Source organism: Pongo abelii, chromosome 15, assembly GCF_028885655.2.
Source record: "Pongo abelii isolate AG06213 chromosome 15, NHGRI_mPonAbe1-v2.0_pri, whole genome shotgun sequence".
Taxonomy (NCBI): Eukaryota; Metazoa; Chordata; class Mammalia; order Primates; family Hominidae; genus Pongo; species Pongo abelii.
The window spans coordinates 34,323,863-34,345,227 of record NC_072000.2 but is presented as its reverse complement, the minus strand read 5'-3'; the positions used below and the strand labels follow the sequence as shown (position 1 = coordinate 34,345,227).

The 21,365-nt window shown below is 36.9% G+C and overlaps 1 protein-coding gene and 1 long non-coding RNA gene across 4 annotated transcripts in view; one reads left to right on the top strand and one right to left on the bottom strand.

The window, feature by feature from the left end:
* LOC129049738 (uncharacterized) overlaps window positions 1-21,365 on the top strand; it is a 90,686-nt gene that overhangs the window by 65,542 nt on the left and 3,779 nt on the right. Inside the window, exons 4-8 of the long non-coding RNA XR_008513027.2 lie at window positions 3,556-3,705; window positions 10,710-10,806; window positions 15,620-15,775; window positions 16,363-16,501; window positions 20,076-20,191. This is a non-coding gene — a long non-coding RNA (uncharacterized LOC129049738). The remainder of the gene's footprint in view (window positions 1-3,555; window positions 3,706-10,709; window positions 10,807-15,619; window positions 15,776-16,362; window positions 16,502-20,075; window positions 20,192-21,365) is intronic.
* The window catches only part of SCFD1 (sec1 family domain containing 1), a 105,680-nt gene continuing 87,151 nt past the window's right edge, over window positions 2,837-21,365 (bottom strand). For all 3 annotated transcript variants that reach the window (XM_054529970.2, XM_054529969.2, XM_024231409.3), the window contains 5 exons: window positions 18,183-18,235; window positions 15,648-15,681; window positions 15,005-15,070; window positions 3,797-3,865; window positions 2,837-3,064 (listed from right to left, as the gene is read on the bottom strand). In XM_054529970.2, coding sequence (XP_054385945.1) covers window positions 3,041-3,064; window positions 3,797-3,865; window positions 15,005-15,070; window positions 15,648-15,681; window positions 18,183-18,235 — 246 coding nt within the window. In that variant the 3' untranslated portion in view covers window positions 2,837-3,040. The remainder of the gene's footprint in view (window positions 3,065-3,796; window positions 3,866-15,004; window positions 15,071-15,647; window positions 15,682-18,182; window positions 18,236-21,365) is intronic.

Here is a 21,365-nt window from a genome sequence, read left to right as displayed (position 1 = left end):
GTCAGGGCAAAGAAAAGTTGGGATATGGGAGATCCTACAGTTTCAGATCATTAAGAGTTCTTCCAGTGCTCACTTCGGCAGCACATATACTAAAAAAAAAAAAAGAGTTCTTCCAGTTTGTGTTGTGATGTATTTAAATTCTTTTTTTAAGGCCATAAGTTGTTTCAAACGATGTTCTTTTAGTTTTACATAATAAGTTTTATTTTCAATCCTCTTCACATCTGGAATCACTTTTCTCCCACGTGAAGTACACACTTTAGACATTCCTTTGGTGAGATTCTGCTGGTGGCAAACTTTTTTTTTTTGGTGTGTACTTTGTCCTCTTTCTTAAGAGCATTTTGCTAGACATTAACATATAAGCTGGCAGTTCACTTTCATCAGTTTCAAAGATGCCATTCCACAATTTTATGTCTCACGGTTGCACCTGAGAAGTCAGCTCTCTCCTCCTCCTCCCGCCCCCTTCCCTTCCTCCTCCCTCCTTAGAAGTGAATCTTATTTTTCTTGTACTGTTTTTGTAAGAGTTATTTTTGGTATTCTGCAGTTTCATGATATCAAGGGGTGAACTTTTTATTTTTTTTATTCTGCTAGGAGGTGTCTATTTTGAAAAATTATTAGGTATCATCTCCTCAAGTGTTATCACTGCCACATTTTATCTCTTTTCTCCTTTGGGAACTCCAGATGACTGTTAGACCTTCCCATTCTTTAGACAAGGTCTTGCTGTTTCCCAGGCTGCAGTGGTGGGACCACAGGCACGTGCCACCCCCTGGATAATTTAATTTTTTGTAGGCGTGGGGGGCTCCCTTTGTTGCCCGGTCTGGTTGACCTTCCCATTATTCATCTATTTTATTTTCGTTTGCTTCCATTATCTCTTTGTGTTACACTGTGGATAATTTCTTTTGCTCCATCTTCTGGTTCAGATTTTCTTCTTAGTCACATTTCATCTGTTGCTAAACCATCCACTGAGTTAAATTTTAGGAATTTTATTTTTAACTTCTAGTTTTTTTCAAATATGCTTTTATATTTTTGTATCCTTTAGGTATTTTCTAACATCTTTTGTATCTGTACACTCACTAAATCTTTCTCCAGTTAATGTTTTCTTTTTGAGATGGAGTTTTGCTCTTGCGGCCCAGGCTGGAGAGCAGTGGTGCAATCTTGGCTCATTGCAACCTCTGCCTCCCAGGTTCAACAGATTCTCCTGTCTCAGCCTCCTGAGTAGCTGGGATTACAGGCGCCTGCCACCACGCCCAGATAATTTTTTTATTTTTAGTGGAGACAGGGTTTCAGCACGTTGGCCAGGCTGGTCTTGAACTCCTGACCTCAGGCAATCTGCCCGCCTTGGCTTCCCTAAGTGCTGGGATTACAGGCGTTAGCCACCGCGCCCGGCCGTGTTTTCTTTATAGAAAGGATCTTGACTTTTTATACCTAAATTTCATCTTTTTTTCCTCTCTAGCCCTATGTCATAATTTATTGCTTGAAAAGAGGTATTTTTGACATTTATGTATGGAATATTTTTATTTATGTCTCAAAGACTCAGTATAACATTTAAACAAATTAATGTGCAGGGAAAGTCCTGAAATTACATTTCAAATACTATTAGTACACTGTCAGGAGCAGGGTAGAAGTTTTGCAAGCTTGATGAACACTGAATTAAAGTAAATGTGTGATGCACATTGCTGGCACTAAGAGAGGAAATATCGTATTTGGTGTGAGCTATTCTCTGCCATTTTGTGTTTGTCCTGAACACATTTCCACAGTGCTTTTTTTTTTTTTTTTTTTTTAACAGCCAAAGTTAGTATTTGATTACATTTGCTATAATATTTTTTTCTAGGCTATAATTACTGGTGTCATCAAACTTTAGTACCCTGATTACTTGTGTCTGTATTAAGTTAAAAAAATATAATTTGGACCCTGACTAGAGATTCTTTCTTTCAGCTCATACCCCAGTGAGGTAGAGAGGCTTACTGTTTGGGGATTGTGTTCTTTCTAGGATCCTTTTTTAGGGATATGACTTTAACTAGCTGGCTGCATAGGATAAACGTTACTTATGTTACTTACAAAAACTGCTTGACGTATTCTCAGTCCTTCCATTCCACCATACACTTTTGTCTCAGAATAAGTCAGTCAGATTAACAGACCCTTACCTATCTAGAATTATTTTTCTTGACCTGTGAATCTTGTATGTATTGTCAGTGTATTGTCTGTAACATTACAGATGCCTGTTGATATGAGGCTCATTAGGAGGGAAAGCTCCCTGGCCTTTATAATAGGAAGTGTTTACTTTTCTTCCCTTTCAAGCAATTGGCTTGCTTTTTATCTTATGGACGTGCTGAACGGTATGACTGATCAATGCTTCTTGTCAGTACTGCATACCAAAGAAGCTTGGAATGAAGTTTAACACTAACTTTTACATATTATTTACAACTTTATGAGATGAATGTTTTGTATTTGTCCATTCCAAATCATGTTAGTGTTGCCTTGGTCACCATTATATGAAGGAAGGACTTTATGTGATAAAATATACATAGGTGTGCCAGAAGAAAACTTAAAGTGGCTTAAAATCTCCATCTAAAATCTAGAGGCAACATGGATACCCAACAAACTATGAGAAAATAGTTGTATAATTAAAATGCATACAAGTAGGTGACTCATGAACCAATCAATCAAATAAAATTTGAATATGATAACCTTAATTTGAATATGATAACCTTAAAATGCCACCAGCTTCAATCATAACAACTTATTAGTTATTATATTAGTATTTTAATATACTCAGATGGAGTTTGCCTTACTTCCAAAGTACTTTCTCATTTATCAGAGAAAATGAACAATGTTGCAATTTTATTTCTGAAATGTTTTATTCTTTTAATCAATACATATTAAGTATAGAATTTCCTTAAAAATTAACAAATAACTCTGATTTTCACTGTTAGGACACTGTTACAGAGAAGGAAACATATTGCTCTTCTAACTTTTCTTTTTACATTTATCCACATTCCAAGTAGATTATCCAAGTAGATTATCATAGTAAGGTTCTTCTGTGTTACTTTTGTCCAAGTTGTGACAACTGAAACAAAACACAAAATCATACATAAAACTTTTAAAAAAGAGCACAAAAGAAACATTCAAACATATTTGTAAACCCCTTAATAAATCACTGCATTCCTAGAATAATAAATCCTAATGTTCACCACTAACTCAAATGTTAAACATTTGTAGATATTTAAAAACTGAAAGCTGGTCATGGTGGCTCATGCCTGTAATCCTAGCTATTTGGGAGGCTGAGGTGGGAGGATCACTTGAGGCCAGGAGTTTGAGACCAGCCTTAGCAACATAGCAAGAGACTGTCTCTACCAAGAAAAAGAAAAGAAAATGGAATTGCGATAAACATCGTCATAGTAAAGAAATGTAAACATTATTAGGTAAGTTACGTTCAATTGATGGAAAAGAAAAACCCTGGGAATTAAAAAAATTAGTGCTAACTTTGTGGCAATATAAAGAGAAATGTCACGAGTGACACACTACTGACAGTTCTCATATATTTTTGTATTTCTAAAGGATCATTAAAAGCCAAAGAAAAGGCTTTCAGTTCTGGAAGGATGGGCAAACTCCTACTGGAAACATTATTACTTATCAAGGCTTTCTCAGTCGTCCATGAAAACACCTTATCTTGGTATAGCTGGATGGCTTTGGTTTCAGCTGGTTCAGGTGAGTAAGTGGTTTTCTTTCTCTCTTTTGAAAAATATGAATAGCAGCTAGGGGTACGTTAACAGAAACAAACAACAAAGGTATACTTTACCTGTTTTATGAACTGTGTAGCATTAAAAAGCTCACTGCAGCCATATAAAATGTGTTTGCCTTGTTTCCCCTGTAAAAATCGGAGTCAGAACTTAGATACAAGTAACAAGAAATATATTCACTATTCCCAAGAAAAGAGATTAATATGCTAGTTTTTGTTATTCTTAACAGTCTTTCTTCGGGATAGTGTTGGATTTTAGTGTACACATCTACCTAAAATTGCATGAAATAAAGAGGAATAAAGTGGTGAAATGAGCATAGTATTTTTGTCCCCCAAAATATATACTATGGTATACTATGGGTGCCATTTCCTATTACACTAAAAATAGAAGGAATCTGACTGTCAAATTTCACAGGACCAACAGTTACCTATAAAATCTTAGAACAACATTCTTCCAATGTAGGATGTGTACTACTTGAAGAATACATTCGAGTTTCTTTATGCTGAAAGTGGGCTATGGTGCAGGTGGCATGGATTGTGCTTTTAGTCTCACTTGAGCAACACAGTATTTATAAGTTAGTACATCTCATTCCACATTGTCAAAATCAGGAATAGAAGTCATAGTTACAATGTTGGAACCCAGTCACAACAGCCAAAACTTCTCTATTAGCGATTTGCTAATTTCTTGTACGTATTGTGAACCTGAAGGTAAATTCATGAGATTTCTTTTGTAATATAAAAAAGTTTATTCTAGAACAAAGTAATTTGAGGATTCATCAAAGAACAGAAGAATGATGGCTTTGTAACACAACTCTGTGATGTATAAGCTGAGCAAACACTGTTGGCTGAATACATGTCCTAGCTGGCCATCTCTGAGAATAAATAAAACAAAAGCCACAACTCAGATTTTTTTCAAAATGAGATGGTATATGGGTCATGTAATTGGGATTCTTGTGGCTAATAGGCATTAATTAAAGGTAGAGGCCACAGTATGCAAGGAGAAAGCACGCACAGGGAAACATTAGAGGGGTCCAGAACTTCTAGGCATAGCTCCCAGGAGAACCTGATTCTTGTTCAAGGAGAGGTCTTTTATGCCTCTCTGGTCAGGCAGGCAAAATTGGGCTGCATGACCAGGCTCAACTGCAGAAACCAAGGGAACATGACAGAAACCAGGTGAAAAATGTAAAATCAATCTTTACATTTCTATTAAACAATGCTGGCAAGCCAGCCCAAGGTTGCCCCCTGGTTTATCGTAGTCTCTAGCCCAGGCCCAGAATTCATCACTAGTTAGTATTTCATTCAGGTTTGGCTAAACATCAGTACCATGGATCCTGGTATTCTTGGAGATAAGCACAGGGGTACAGTAGCCCAGTGGAGATTAATCCTGACTTGTACAGTCCCCACCCTGGACCAAGCTTTCTTAACCAAATTACTCATCATCATTCTTTTCTAATCGTTTCTAGCCATCCAATGAAGTGTAGGTGTAATTTTAAAGAAACACTATAGCTTACCAAACACTCCAGTGCAAACTTGTTCTTCATCATGTACAAGCTTGATGACCCCTTTACTTCCTTTGTCAGTTAAAAATTGAACTTTATGGGCCAGGCGCAGTGGCTCATGCCTGTAATCTCAGCACTTTGGGAGGCCGAGGCAAGTGGATCACAAGGTCAGGAGTTCGAGACCAGCCTGGCCAGCATGGTGAAACCCCGTCTCTACTAAAAATACAAAAATTAGCCAGGTGTGGTGGCGCGTGCCTGTAATCCCAGCTACCCAGGAGGCTAAGGCAGGAGAATTGCTTGAACTCAGGAGGCAGAGGTTGCAGTGAGCCAAGACTGTGCCACTGCACTCCAGCCTGGGTGACAGAACGAGACTCTGTCTCAAAAAAAAAAAAAAAAGAAAAAAAGATTGAACTTTATAAAATATACCAATATACTGATTCAATGTAAAATTAACTCAATGTAGTTCTTTCTCTAACCAATCACGTTCCATCAAGAGAATACCTTGTGGTTTTAAGTCAAGTTCCCAATTCATCAATATTAGTATTATCAAATGTTTTTGATAAAATCAGTCGAATTATTTTTTTACCAATTATACCAAATAGCATTTACACTGTGAGTTAGATTAACAACATTACTAAATAAATCAGAATTACAGCAGTATTTTCTGGCACTTGCCCCTTATGTCATGGACTGGTATAAACCAAGGGCCATGTTAGTTAATTCTGTGTTACAAGTCTCATGTAGGCATAGTCGCATGTTTAGTTTCATACTACGAGACTGTACTGACACAGGTTTCCAATGATGTGAGGAAGGCTGTCATCCTTCTTAATAGGGCTGAATGGTAGGGAAAAGATTAGGATTATTCAGGACAAGAAAAACTAAGACTAAAAGGGATTTAAAAATCCTCTCAGGACAATAAACTGGGGGGCTTATTAGCTACTAAAAATTTAATGGATCTAAAGGGCATCTATGAATAATATAATAAAATATATAATGGTCAAAGACTAGATGCTTTGCCCGTATGATCAGAAAGAAGACAAGGATGTCTGCTCTTGCCTCTTCTATTCAACAATGTATTGAAGGTTCTAGCCAGGGCAGTTGCAGAAGACAGAAAAGAAGCAAAGCTATCTCTATTTATAGATTACATGATCTTGTATATAGAAACTTCTAAAAATCCATTAAAAACAATTAGAACTAATAAACTCAGCAAGGCTGTGAAACGTAAGATCAACATATAAAAATCAGTTGGATTTTTATGCACTTGGAATGAGGAATCCAAAAATGAACTTAAGAAAATGCCTTTCCTCTTTGACAAAATTCAACAGCCCTTCATGCTAAAAACTCTCAATGAATTAGGTATTGATGGGACGTATCTCAAAATAATAAGAGCTATTTATGACAAACCCACAGCCAATATCATACTGAATGGGCAAAAACTGGAAGCATTCCCTTTGAAAATGGTCACAAGACAGGGATGCCCTCTCTCACCACTCCTATTCAACATAGTGTTGGAAGTTCTGGCCAGGGCAATCAGGCAGGAGAAAGAAATAAAGGGTAATCAATCAGGAAAAGAGGAAGTCAAATTGTCCCTGTTTGCAGATGACATGATTATATATCTAGAAAACCGCATTATCTCAGCCCAAAATCTCCTTAAGCTGATAAGCAACTTCAGCAAAGTCTCAGGATACAAAATCAATGTGCAAAAATAACAAGCATTCTTATACACCAATAACAGACAAACAGAGAGCCAAATCATGAGTGAACTCCCATTCACAATTGCTTCAAAGAGAATAAAATACCTAGGAATCCAACTTACAAGGGATGTGAAGGACCTCTTCAAGGAGAACTACAAACCACTGCTCAAGGAAATAAAAGAGGACACAAACAAATAGAAGAACATTCCATGCTCATGGATAGGAAGAATCAATATCCTGAAAATGGCCATACTGCCCAAGGTAATTTACAGATTCAATGCCATCCCCATCAAGCTACCAATGACTTTCTTCACAGATTTGGAAAAAACTACTTTAAAGTTCATATGGAACCAAAAATGAGCCTGCACTGCCAAGTCAATCCTAAGCAAAAAGAACAAAGCTGGAGGCATCACACTACCTGACTTCAAACTATACTACAAGGCTACAGTAACCAAAACAGCATGGGACTGGTACCAAAACAGAGATATAGATTAATGGAACAGAACAGAGCCGTCAGAAATAATGCCACATATCTACAACCATCTGATCTTTGACAAACCTGACAAAAACAAGAAATGGGGAAAGGATTCCCTATTTAATAAATGGTGCTGGGAAAACTGGCTAGCCATATGTAGAAAGCTGAAACTGGATCCCTTCCTTACACCTTATACAAAAATTAATTCAAGATGGATTAAAGACTTAAATGTTAGACCTAAAACCATAAAAACCCTAGAAGAAAACCTAGGCAATACCATTCAGGACACAGGCATGGGCAAGGACTTCATGTCTAAAACACCAAAAGCAATGGCAACAAAAGCCAAAATTGACAAATGGAATCTAACTAAACTAAAGAGCTTCTGCACAGCAAAAGAAACTACCATCAGAGTGAACAGGCAACCTACAGAATGGGAAAAAATTTTTGCAATCTACTTATCTGACAAAGGGCTAATATCCAGAAACAACCCCATCAAAAAGTGGGCGAAGGATATGAACAGATACTTCTCAAAAGAAGACATTTATGCAGCCAACAGACACATGAGAAAATGCTCATCATCACTGGCCATCAGAGAAATGCAAATCAAAACCACAATCAGATACCATCTCACACCAGTTAGAATGGCAATCATTAAAAAAGTCAGGAAACAACAGGTGCTGGAGAGGGATGTGGAGAAATAGGAACATTTTTACACTGTTGGTGGGACTGTAAACTAGTTCAACCCTTGTGGAAGACAGTGTGGTGATTCCTCAAGGATGCAGAACTAGAAATACCATTTGACCCAGCCATCCCATTACTGGGTATATATCCAAAGGATTATAAATCATGCTGCTATAAAGGCACACACACAGGTATGTTTACTGGGACACTATTCACAATAGCAAAGACTTGGAACTAACCCAAATGTCCATCAATGATATACTAGATTAAGAAAATGTGGCACATATACACCATGGAATCCTATGCAGCCATAAAACAGGATGAGTTCCTGTCCTTTGTAGGGACATGGATGAAGCTGGAAACCATCATTCCCAGCAAACTATAGCAAGAACAAAAAACCAAACACCGCATGTTCTCACTCATAGGTGGGAACTGAACAATGAGAACACATGGACACAGGAAGGGGAACATCACACACCAGGACCTGTAGTGGGGTAGGGGGAACGGGGAGGGAAAGCATTAGGAGATATACCTAATGTAAATGACGAGTTAATGGGTGCAGCACACCAACATGGCACATGTATACACATGTAACAAACCTGCATGTTGTGCACATGCACCCTAGAACTTAAAAAAAAAAAAAAGAAAATGCCTTCATAACAGCATAAAAATATACTCTGAAGACTACAAAATATTATTGAAAGAAATTAAAGATATAAAAGGAAAAACATCCCCTATTCATGGACCAGAAGCCTTAATTAACATTAAGATGAAAATACTCCCCAAACTGATCCAGAGATTTAACACAGTCTTTGGAGACATTCACAAATTCTGAAATTCATAAAAAATTGCAAAAGACCCAGAAAAGCCTAAACAATAAAGTAGGACTCACATGTGTCCTGATTTCAAAACATACTAAGAAAGCCATGATGATCAACACAGTGTAATACTGGCGCAAGAACAGACCTATAGATCCAAATAATGGAATTGAGAGTTCAGAAATAAACCCATACACATCAAGTGATTTTCAACAAGGTTGCCAAAAAACCATTACATGGGGGAAAGAATAGTCTTTTCAACAGATGGCAGTGGAACAACTGGATATGCAAAAAGATGAAACTGGATCTTCATACCATATTAAAAAATTATACAACTCTTAGAGGAAAACTCAGGGTCAAATCTTTATGACCTTAGATTTGGCAAAGGATTCTTAGATATGCCACGAAAAGCCCAGGCAACAAAAGAAAAAAAGAGATACACTGGACTTCGCCGAAATACACTTTTACACTTTAAAAGACACCATCACAAAAAGAGAAAAGACAACCCAGAGAATGGGGGGAAAAAATCTGGAAATCATGTATCTGATACGGGATTTGTATCAATATTACATCAAGAATTCTTACAACTCAACCATAAAAAGGCAAAATAACCCAATTAAAAATGGACAAAGGGGCCAGGCGTGGTGGTTCAAGCCTGTAATCCCAACACCTTGGGAAGCCAAGGTGGATGATGGTGGTGCGCGCCTGTAATCCCAGTTACTTGGGAGGCTGAGGCAGGAGAATCGCTTGAACCCCGGAGGCAGAGGTTGCAGTGAGCCGAGATTGCACCACTGCACTCCAGCCTGGGTGACAGAACGAGACTCCGTCTCAAAAAAAAAAAAAAGGACAAAGGATCTAAACAGACATTTCTCCAAAGATATACAAATGGCCAATACACATGTGAAAAGATTCTTGACTTCATAAGTCATCAGGAAAATATAGATAACAAAGCAAGTGTTAGTAATGAAGTGGAGAAGTGAGAACCCTCATACACTGCTGAGGGGAATGTAAAATGGTGCAGCTGCTTTGGAAAACAGTCTGTAGTTCTTCAAATGATTACAGTTACTAAGTGACGCAACAATTCCACTCTTAGGTATATACCTAAAAGAAGTGAAAACATACATTCACACAGAATTATGGTGGCCATTATCTATGGTTCCACGTGGACAGCAACAGGTCTTGTCTAGAATACACACTCATTTGGATGTGTATACCTGGTAGCTGCAGGAATCACCTTTAACATTATTAGAGGCCACAGCAGAAACAATTTCAATTTAGACCTCCTACTTATATATCATTTGATAAAGAAACTCACTTTACTGCAGGTCCAGTTCAACAATGTGCTAACAACCATTATCTACCATAGACTAACTTATATACCTCACCAAAGTATTAGAGCAAATGTTTGAAACACTTTTCAAATTGGTAATGAGAGACAGAGTTACTTGCATGATGGAATGTGTGTCAAAACACAAAAGGCATGGAATTAAAGGGGGACTCAACACTAAATAGATTATAGAGATACTTCAGGAAAAATAAGGGAGGGGTGGAGTAATACAGGAACTGATAACAATTTCCTCCATATTTCTGAACATTTTTCTTTTTCTCTGACTGATCATGTAGAACATGGATATGGATTACATTTACAAGCTCAGGAAGAAGGATCAGTTGCAAACATGACATGAAGATAATACCTCTAAATATAACTGTCTGAGGAATGATGGAATGGACTGTTTTTATTTTCACCTATCTAAGCTTGGAATTAATGTTTTTTTTTGCATCTTTCCTCACATGTGGACAAGACAGTCCCATAAACTTGTAGTTATCCACCTCAACATCATGTGACTGGGAATGGACGAAGGGGAAAAGCACTGGCCAGTCTCACATTGCTGCAGCTCCACGGGTAAGTCCTCTTGCAGAATCTGATGGTCTCCTAACTCAGGGGTCAAGGTCTGGGTAAAAAACTAACGACAGGAGAAAGGAGGAAAAGTCTTTACTCTCAGAGAGGGAGCCAATAAGTGAATAATGCAAAAGAGAAAGTTAACATTATTTTGGTATCTCGTAAGAGCGTGGGAGCAAGAGAATGCTCTTAGCTATATTTACAGATGCCCGTAAGACCTGATGAAATTGTCTCCTTTATTTGAAGCTGTCTAAGATGGGTTGCAGGAGATTTAATAATTTAATCTGCAGAATTCTGTCTGAATCTTGATGATGCTAATAACATCTTGAGGATAAATACAGAATAATTCTAATGCTTGCCTTTTGGCTCCGTTGGTTTTATCTATTGTAGAGAACCACTTTTGGGAGGCAAAATTAGGACACTGTTGGCTCTGAAATGCACACAAACGATTTTGTTGAACAACAAAGTCACAGACCGCCACGTAACTATTAAACACAGTTATGATTTGTTGAGAAAGGTGTCCAGAAACACAGACATAAAATAACTGCTGCATTTCCAACTAGTCATAGTTATCATGTGCTCTAATGCCTATGTACCTTGTTTCTGTGGGCGGAAGGCACTAAGGTTAAAAAAATTCTTAGTACTGAAACCAAGTAAAGGATAACTAGGTGGGCTCACACACTTATAGCCCTGATCTTTTGCTGAGGATAATTACTACTCATATGACACTGTCTCGGGGAACTGAAAACTTTTGTCTTCCCTCGCCCGCCATCTCTCAAAAGGTTCCTGAAAGATTTTGGATCCAAAAGATATATTCAAACTATATTCAAGCAATAGAAACTCAATGGCAACAACTTATTTGGTGGTTAAACCAATTTGGGCTGAAACACTGGCACAGTTCTATGAGTCCTATGGTAAGCCCAATTTGCCTTTAATGAAAAGAGACATACTGAGCAAGACGACTTAATGACCTACCAGTTGCTGACAAGAAATGTTATTTCAGGAGGAAGGGAAATGGTGGCAAGCAGCCTGGAAAAATGATAAAACAAACTCAACAGTTACATAAAGATGGGAAGTTACATGTACCCAGACTCAAGAAGGATTAAGTACGCTCCTCAATTAAAAGTCAAAGTAGTGCAAGGAAAATGGCCTGGTGTCTTGGCAGAGCAAGCAAAAAGAATGAATTTATGGGAAACTTATGGTGCCTCAGTCAATTACAACATTTTGGTATATAAGCAAGAGCTGATTTTGTTGAGAAAGATGAGAAAACATTTAGTAAGCAATCTAAATCATCATGTAATTGCTACTTGGTGCAAATGGTATCATTGGTGAGGTTCATATGAACAAATCCTATGACTAAATGAATGAGCAAATGTATAAGGAAATTGAATTAAAACCCCTACAAGATGGTCTTCTGGTAAAAGACTAGATTATCAGAGAAAGAACTAGATTAATAATTGTTATAAAATTTCACAAAACTCAACTTTCTGTGGTAGAAAGGTAAAACTGTCAAGCTTGTACATGATTAAGAACAAGTTTTCACTGGACTATCTGGTAAACTGCAATTTTTTTAAAAGTTATAATCTACTTCAGTAACTACAAATGATTAGTATTTTGGTGTTTATCTTCTTGTTTTTCTGTTATATAATGTAAAAGATGCCAAAAGAAGAATGATGACAAATGATTAAAAAAGCTTAACCAAGGGTAAGAGCGTGTGGAATGCGTTAAGTGTCTATTCCAACCATGTGTTTATCCCTGGGAACACCTGGAACCAGTCATGTTGCTAACTGTTGGCCAAACCTGAATGAAATGTTCTAACTAGTGATGAATATAGTCCTGTGCTAGAGTCAAGACTAGGGGGCAACATGTACTAGCTTGTCAGCACCGTTTATAGAGATGGTTTGCATCTGGTTTCTGTCATATTCCCTTGGTTTCTGCATTTGAGCCTGGTCATGCAACTTAATTTTCGCTATGAAACTAGAGGAGTATTAACCATTCCCACTTGAAAACCAGCACAAGACAAGGATGCCCTCCCTGACCACTGCTATTCAACACAGTATTGGAAGTTCTGGCCAGGGCAATCAGGCAAGAGAAAGAAAAAAGACATCCAAATAGGAAGACAGGAAGTCAAACTGTCTCTGTATGCAGATGACATGATCCTATATTTAGAAAAGCCCACACAGCCTCAGCCCAACAGCTTCTTAAGCTGATAAACAACTTCAGCAAGGTCTCAGGATACAAAATCAATGTGCAAAAATCACTAGCATGCCTATACAACAGTAACAGTCAAGCAGAGAGCCAAATCAGGAAGAAGCTCCCATTCACAATTGCCACAAAAAGAATAAAATACCCAAGAATACAGCTAACTAGGGAGGTGAAAGATCTCTACAAGCAGAACTACAAACCACTGCTCACATAAATCAGAGATGACACAAACAAATGGACAAACATTCCATGCTCATGGATAGGAAGAAGAAATATCATTAAAATGGCCATACTGCCCAAAGCAATTGATAGATTCAATGCTATTGCTATTAAATTACCACTGACATTCTTCACAGAACTAGAGAAAACTATTTTAAAATTCATATGGAACCAAAAAAGAGCCAAAATAGCCAGGGCAATCATAAGGAAAAAGAACAAAGCTATACAGTAGCCAAAACAGCATGGTACTGGTACAAAAACAGACCTACAGACCAATCAAACAGAACAGAGAACCAAGAAATAAGACTGCATACCTACAACCATCTGATCTTCGACAAACCTGACAAAAGCAATGGAGAAAGGACTCCCTATTCAATAAATGGTGCTAGGATAACTGGCTAGCCATATGCAGAAAACTCAAACTGGACCTCTTCCTTACACCACATACAAAAATCAACTCAAGATGGATTAAAGACTTAAATGTTAAACCCAAAACTATAAAAACCCTGGAAGACAACCTAGGCACTATCATTCTGGACATAGGAATGGGCAAAGATTTCATGACAAAGACACCAAAAGTAACCACAACAAAAGCAAAAATTGACAAATGGGATCAAACTAAAGAGCTTCTACATAGCAAAAGGCCATTATCATTAGCAAACTAACTCAGGAACAGAAAACCAAATACTGCATGTTCTCATTTATAAGCGGGAGCTAAATGATGAGAACACATGGACACATCAGAGGGGAACAACACACACTGGGGCCTGGTGGAGGGTGGGAAGAGGGAGAGGATCAGGAGAAATAACAAATAGGTACTAGGCTTAATACCTGAGTGGTGAAATAATCTGTACAACAAACCCCATGACACGAGTTTACCTATGTAACAAAACTGCACTTGTACCCCTGAACTTAAAAATTAAAAAAATAAAAAACCTTTGTACAAGACCAGGGCTCTTCTGAAACTAAGGTATCTCACATATATCTTGGTGGTTCACGATGCAAAGATGAAGCGTGTCCTATGAAACTGAGATAGAATCCCAAGAGTAGTTATTTGTTTTGGAGCTCTGTGGCATCTGCCTGTGTGTTTTTGTCTTCACTGTACCACAACCCTCTTCCATTATTAAGGCCATACATGACATAAGGACATAAAGAATGATCATTATTTAATGTTAAGTGAATAAGTGAAGATTACAAAATGACATTCTAAAAATAGCTAATTCTGTTGCCCCTGAATTTTAAATAGTGTTTTTCCTCTTCAAAATATGCCCCTTCCTTCCTTCCTTTTTGCTTAGCTGTCTGCCACTCCCTGCACTCCCTTTCATTTGCTACCTCTATAGCTCCTGTTTGCTGAAAAAACAAAACAAAAAAATCCAAGTTTGATAGAAGTATGTTGCTGATTTAAGCTAATAGGATAGGAGTAAAGTGCATATTATTCAGATAAATGAGTTTTGTAAATCATTTCACCACGAGAGTTTTTTTTTTTTTTTTTTTGGGAAGAGGTCTCTAAGCATTGGATGTTATATTAAGACAGGTAGCTGCAAAGTGCATTATATCAATAAGATACATTGTTTTCTAGATTAAGTACAATTTTAGGCCAGAAATGAATGTGACAGGAATAGGAAAACAATAAACATTTAAAAATCATATATGCATGATTTTAAAACTACCTTCTAGAAAAGAAGTTATAGAAGGATCAGGATAGCCATCAGAGAATGCTAGTATTCTACCTATGAAACCATCTAACAACAGAATAAAAAGGCTAAATAAAATGTACCTTTATGTAGTCAACAAGATTCTGATATTCAATGTAGTTGCCTCCTCCCACCACAAAAACAATGGCCTAAAATGCAAACAGATAAAAAAAAAACACGGTTTTTAGTCTGAAACCTATTCTAAAATTAAGGTTAAAAAATGCTAGCCAAAAGTCATATTCTAAGCCCCTGATGCTATTTTAACTATTAAGAAATGTTTCTAAAAAGTCAATTTATAAATTTCTAATGTCTCTTGAGTAGTATGAACAAGAGATTTTTCAGAAACAATTTAGAAGAAAATAACTATAATTTCCAATATATGTTATTTACTGTATTTTTTACAGAGAAGCTTCTTTGTATTTCAAATGAAAACAGTCATGATTATCTTCATAAATGTTTGGAATCCAATTTCAGAAAAAGGTTCCACACATGTAAAACTCTCACTGCAATGTGAAATACTTCATTTCCTGTGAATTATTTGTCAGTTATTTTTAAGCTTAAAATATTATAAATATAAGCAGCTTTATAAATTAGAAAAATATAATTGCTAGGCCAAATTACCATACACTAATCATCATAAACCCATGTTTGGGACAGACAGTCTTCAAGATTGGTCACCTTTCATCTTTCCTTTCTAGGAACAGAGAATTTTTATATGAAACTTACCTCTTGAAATGGATTTTTATTTCTGGGAACTGAGCTGTAATAAAGAAAAACCGTACTGAAAATTTCACCCATGGCTTTTTTATTATGAATAAAATAGGTATGGGAAATACACACACGTGCACTATTAGGTAAGTATTTACAATTCTACCTCCTTCACCTTCTTAGAGGGGTGGGTCCTTTAATTTTGCAGAGCCAGGTATTAACTGGGTTTCATAAGAAGCAGCTAGAAAAGGGAGATATCTCAGAGTCTAAAAGGAAATGGGTCAACCTATTACTTTAACATAAAATTCTAGATGACTGAGCAGCAACTCCCATGAGGAGGAGCGTTAAGTCTGGGTTTGTGGTGAATGGATAAGGCATATATTTTATGTGGTAAATTTTTACCATACTCAATATTATATATAGTTTGTGGGTATCTACATTTGTGGAAAAACTGTAGAAATACATGTATGGGAAGAATAACAACTCAGGAAGCAAACGGGGAAGGGAGGGAGGGATCTGAATTTTGCTGTAGCTTATTTATTAAAGATCTCTTAGACACCAAAGTATTATAAAGACATTTTTCAAAGCTTTTGTGAGTCTAGACTTACATTTGAGTGCTAAAACAGGCTGCAGAGTATGACTTCAAAGGACAACTTAGATTTTCCCCTAAGTAATTTTTGAAAATTTCAACTGAGAAAAGAGGGCTATTATAACTTTCCTTAATTGTTCAAAGGCTGATGACACAGTTCTATCATCTTTTCCTCATTTCTATGGCCTGTCTGAGTATTCCACAGAAGAAGCTACAAGTCCACCTGACTGAAATGCCTCTTCAGTGTTTCAGTTCCTTAAAGAGTAGACATGGATGAGGAGAGGTAAGACTTATAGAATAGTATTACTAGTTATTAATCACCAAGATTTAACTGTGATGGGATAGCTCAAGAGAAGGCTCTGTTAAAAATGAAACTCTAAGCGTATCTGTCTTGTCAATGCTAATACTCTTCCTTATTACCATGCATAAACTACATTAAGGATTAAACATTTCTCAGTAAATTTCCAAGAAGCCAAGTATAATCTCCCTTGATATCCATGAAGGACTGGTTCCAGGAACCTCCATAGACACCAAAGTCGACAGATGCTCAAGTACCTTATGTAAAACGGTGTAGTGTTTGCATATAACCTACTCACATCTTCCCATATACTTTAAATAATCTCTAGATTACTTATAATACCTAATACAATGTAAATGCTATGTAAACAGTATTACAAACTATATAGTTTACATTGTATTAGGTATTGCTTAGAGAATAAACACAAGAAAAAAACTGTCTGTACATGCTCCGTATAGATTCAACCATCCGTTTTTCTCCCCAAATATTTTCGAACCCTGGTTGGTTGAATCCATGGATGAGGAACCCATGCATATTGAGGGCTAACTGTATATCTACTTGTTAGCTAAATGCAAGGAAGGAAAAAATGTAAGCTGGAGAATCATCAATATAGGAAAAGGTTGCTCATCCATTGTTGTAAAGTGTACAATCAGTGGTTTTCAGTATATTTACAGAGTTGTACAACCATCACTGTCTAATTTCAGAACATTTTTATCACCCCTAGAAGTCCTGTACCCATTAGCAGTCAATCCTCATCCCCCTTTCCATAATCCATTCTTTGTCAAATTCTCTCTTGCCAACAGCAGCTGCTATTGGCAGTTCTTACGCAATTTTGGTGATTATTTCTGGTAAATTCAGAAAAGGGAATAACATTTCAAGTTATCAAACAATTTAATCTAATGACTAGATTATTTTCACACCATCTACAAAGATATGAAAGCTTGGGATAGAGCAAATGTAAAGTTCTGAAGATCCCAAACATGAGGAACAGGCAACAAACTAGCTTCACTAGCTTTATCTAAGTTTCAGTGCTACAGACAAATCAGTCCAAAGCAGTTATTCCCGCCCCCCCACCCCCCTGCCCCCAATTCTGCCTATTCTTTTTCTGTATCTTGTAGGCTGTCATACCACCGCTAATTAAATCATGAAAAATAATATCCATAAGGATATCTTACCATCCAATGTCTGTGATAAAATGCAGAATTTATTTATAGAATGTTTCATTGACACAAGGTGTTATATAGCAATGGTTCCCAGTGACTTTAATTTTATGGACCAGTTAAATAAAAAACAACCAAACAACTGGTATCCAATATAAAGCTCCTATTTTTTTCAATTGGTCCAATAAGAATATTCATTTAAAAACACATGTTATTGAAATTTCCCTCACCCACAATTAGTTTCTAATACCTCCACCATTTCATAAAAACACCAGTAAACGTCTAAATGGATTTGTGTGTGTGTATATGTGGAAGGAAAAACATCTAAATGCCAAGTATCATTACTAGAGATATCTCTGGATAATGAGATTATACATCCTTGTTTCCTTACGAGTTTTCCATATAGTTTGGATTTTTAATAAGCAGTACTATATAATAAAAAAATCAATTACTTCCATTCTTGAGGGGAAAAAATCCACAAGTTAAACAAGACAAAAGCTGCTTACCTGTCATTGCCCCGCAGCATTTTGGGATCAAAATATCTATAGTCATCAGTTTCCTATTAAAAAAAATGAACTTTACCATGACTGTGGAATTTCTCTTCAGAAGGTCAGTTTGGCTTAGATATCCTATTTTAATGAATCTATCAATTTTGTAGAATGTATAACAACCACCCCTAATACTTAATGAGCACTTACTATGTGCTAACCTTTATTCTAAGTGCTTTAGATGAAATTACTCAATCCCAATAATGGTCTATCAGATTGTTACTGTTACCCTCATTTTTCAGATTGGCAGTTTGGGGTAGAGAAAAGTTATGTAACTTTTCTAAAGTCACATGATTAGTAAGTATGGGAACTATAGGATTTGAACCCAGGCAGTCTACTTTCAATGCCCAAGTTCTTAATTACCATGCCAGAGAAACTAATTCTCTTCTGGAGTGTTGACAGGACTATCAAAACCTGATTCTCGACAAATATGCTACACATGTTGCTACTATTTAGTCCTGTACGCAGTGGGGTGGACACTGCTAATCAATCATAACACTCTCAGTAAACCCAAACATAGTGTAAGGATCCTTCAACGGTTTGCTCCAAGAAACCACTACCAGCCAGACTTACAAGGCAAGATAACGTATCTGATATCTTGCCTTAGTTTTAATTTATTCAATTAAGAAATGAAAGGAAAACATTTAATAAATGAACTGATAAAAATGCATCTAGAATTAGATTACAGCATTTCAAATGGATACAATCAAGATTATTTGTCAGGTCCAACTTAGTATACTTTGCTAATCTCTTTAGCGTTTTGCTAATCTCTTCATTGCCTCCCAATCAATTTGTCCATCTGGGAACAGGAGAAGGATGAGAATGCATCCTCACCTAGCAGATGAAAAAACACTTTCGAAACAGAAAAAGTTACTTTTTCCTAATTAAGTAAAAAAATATCCGTCTGCAATAACACGCCTTGCGTTATAAAGTGAAAGTCAAGGGAACTGATCAATGAACTTTCATAGCTTGGAGAAACATTTCAGTAAGATCCACAAGGTAGCCATCCATGTGTTTATGACAGAGAAATGTGGAAGGAATGTGTATGCTGGAATGAGCACCAGGCAGGAATATAGCAGTAGTAGGTTTCTGGTTCCAATTCTGCTGCTAAAAGTAGTGTGACTTGGGAAGTCACAACATTTCTTGGTTGCCTCTCCTCCACTGTTAAGATGACTTATGTTTCTTTAACTCTCTAGTTCTGGGATTCCATGAAGGGAATGATTCTTGCCCTAATCGATTCAGCATAATGGTAAAAAACTTGGCCTTTAGTTAAAATCTTAAGTTTGACATTTATTAGCTGTGTGTACTTGGGCAAGTTACATTGCACTACAGTGTCCTCATCTATAAAATGAAAATAATAATACTAGTACTTTTCTCAGAAAGTTCTAATGAGGATTAAGTGAGATAATAGGTGAAAAATGCTTTTTTTTTTTTTTAAGGCAGAGTCTTGCTCTGTCACCTAGGCTGGAGTGCAGTGGCATGATCTCGGCTTACTGCAGACTCTACCTCCTGGGTTCAAGCAATTCTCCTGCCTCAGCCTCCAGAGTAGCTGGGATTACAGGTGCGTGCCACCACGCCCCACTAATTTTTTATAGAGATGGGGTTTCACCATGTTGGCCAGGCTGGTTTTGAACTCCTGACCTCAAGTGATCCGCCTGCTTCGGCCTCCCAAAGTGCTAGGATTACAGGCTTGAGCCACCGAAAAATGCTTTGAACGATTTCTGGAACATGATAAGTACTCAATAAATGTTAGCTATTATCATTATTATTGTCATTATTTTTCATCTCAACTTCAAGATTAGGGGCAGTAACAAAATATCACAGAATTTTTTCTTTCTTTTTTTGAGACAGGGTCTCACTCTCACCCAGGATGGAGTGCAGTGGCACAATCTTGGCTCAATGCAGCCTCAGCCTCCTGAGCTCAAGTGATCCTCCCACCTCAGCCTCCTGAACAGCTGGGACTACGGGTGCGTATCACCACACCAGGCTAATTTTTTGTATTTTTTGTAGAGACGGGGTTTCACCACGTGGCCTAGGCTGGTCTCAAACTCCTGAGCTCAAGTGATCCGCCAGCCTCGGCCACCTAAAGTGCTGAGATTACAGGCATAAGCAAACATGCCTGGAAAATATCAAAATTTCTTAACCCCCTGTGTATTTGGCACCTGTCTAAAGTTTTGCATTTACTTATATTTTTAATCTTTATAGTTGCCTGGCATAGTATCTTCTGGAAGTTTATTGCCTATTAGGAAGCAGTATTCTCTAAGTCAATTAGTCATAAATGTATACCTCTCTTAGGCTTTTCAGGAAGAACCCTTTCTTCATGTATTCTAGGATGTAGTGACAAAGTCTATTATTATTTCATTGTATACCACTTAATCTGTATTGATTCCCAGACGGAAGAATCCAATCCTTTTTAGTTTATCATTATAAATGATTCTCCCATTCCTTTCATAATATTAACTGCCCTTTTGACATGTTTTATTACACTGTATCTTTGTTTTCACACTAGTGAATTTTAAAATTTGTTAGTTTCTTGTTATTACAGTCATGTTCTGACAATTACAAAAAAGGTCACACTCATCTGAAGATACTGTTCTCACTCTTTCTTAGGATTGGAATCCTAAGCCTCACTGCCAAGTCTACAGGGACTTAGATCAACTCAAACCAGGGTTTTGATGTGGGCAGGATCATGCTGCCTGTTTTTGATTCCAGATTCTTGTGGTAATAACCACCTTTTGGTTGCGACAACAGGATGGGATGTTTTATGAAACAGATTGTGATGATTTTTACATTCCTTTCTTGAATTACAAACAGCTTAGAAACCCATTCTTTAAGTTAATGCTAACAGTATTGACCCATTTGTCTGTTCACCCAATGATTTCATTGTCAATTTACTTCTTCAGCCCAAAAGAATTTAGTGCCCTGTAAACGTATGTACTTAACATTTTTACTATGCACTTCTTTCCTAATTTAACTTTTATAAAATTAAATTGGTTTGGTACTCTACACTATATCAACAGATGCTCACTGGTTCTTTTTTCATTTACAGAAATTTGTTCCTTAGGATATATTTTACATTTAATTATACATATAGGATATAATCTGCATGACATTTGAATGAGAGCTGGCCAGAATGGGTAT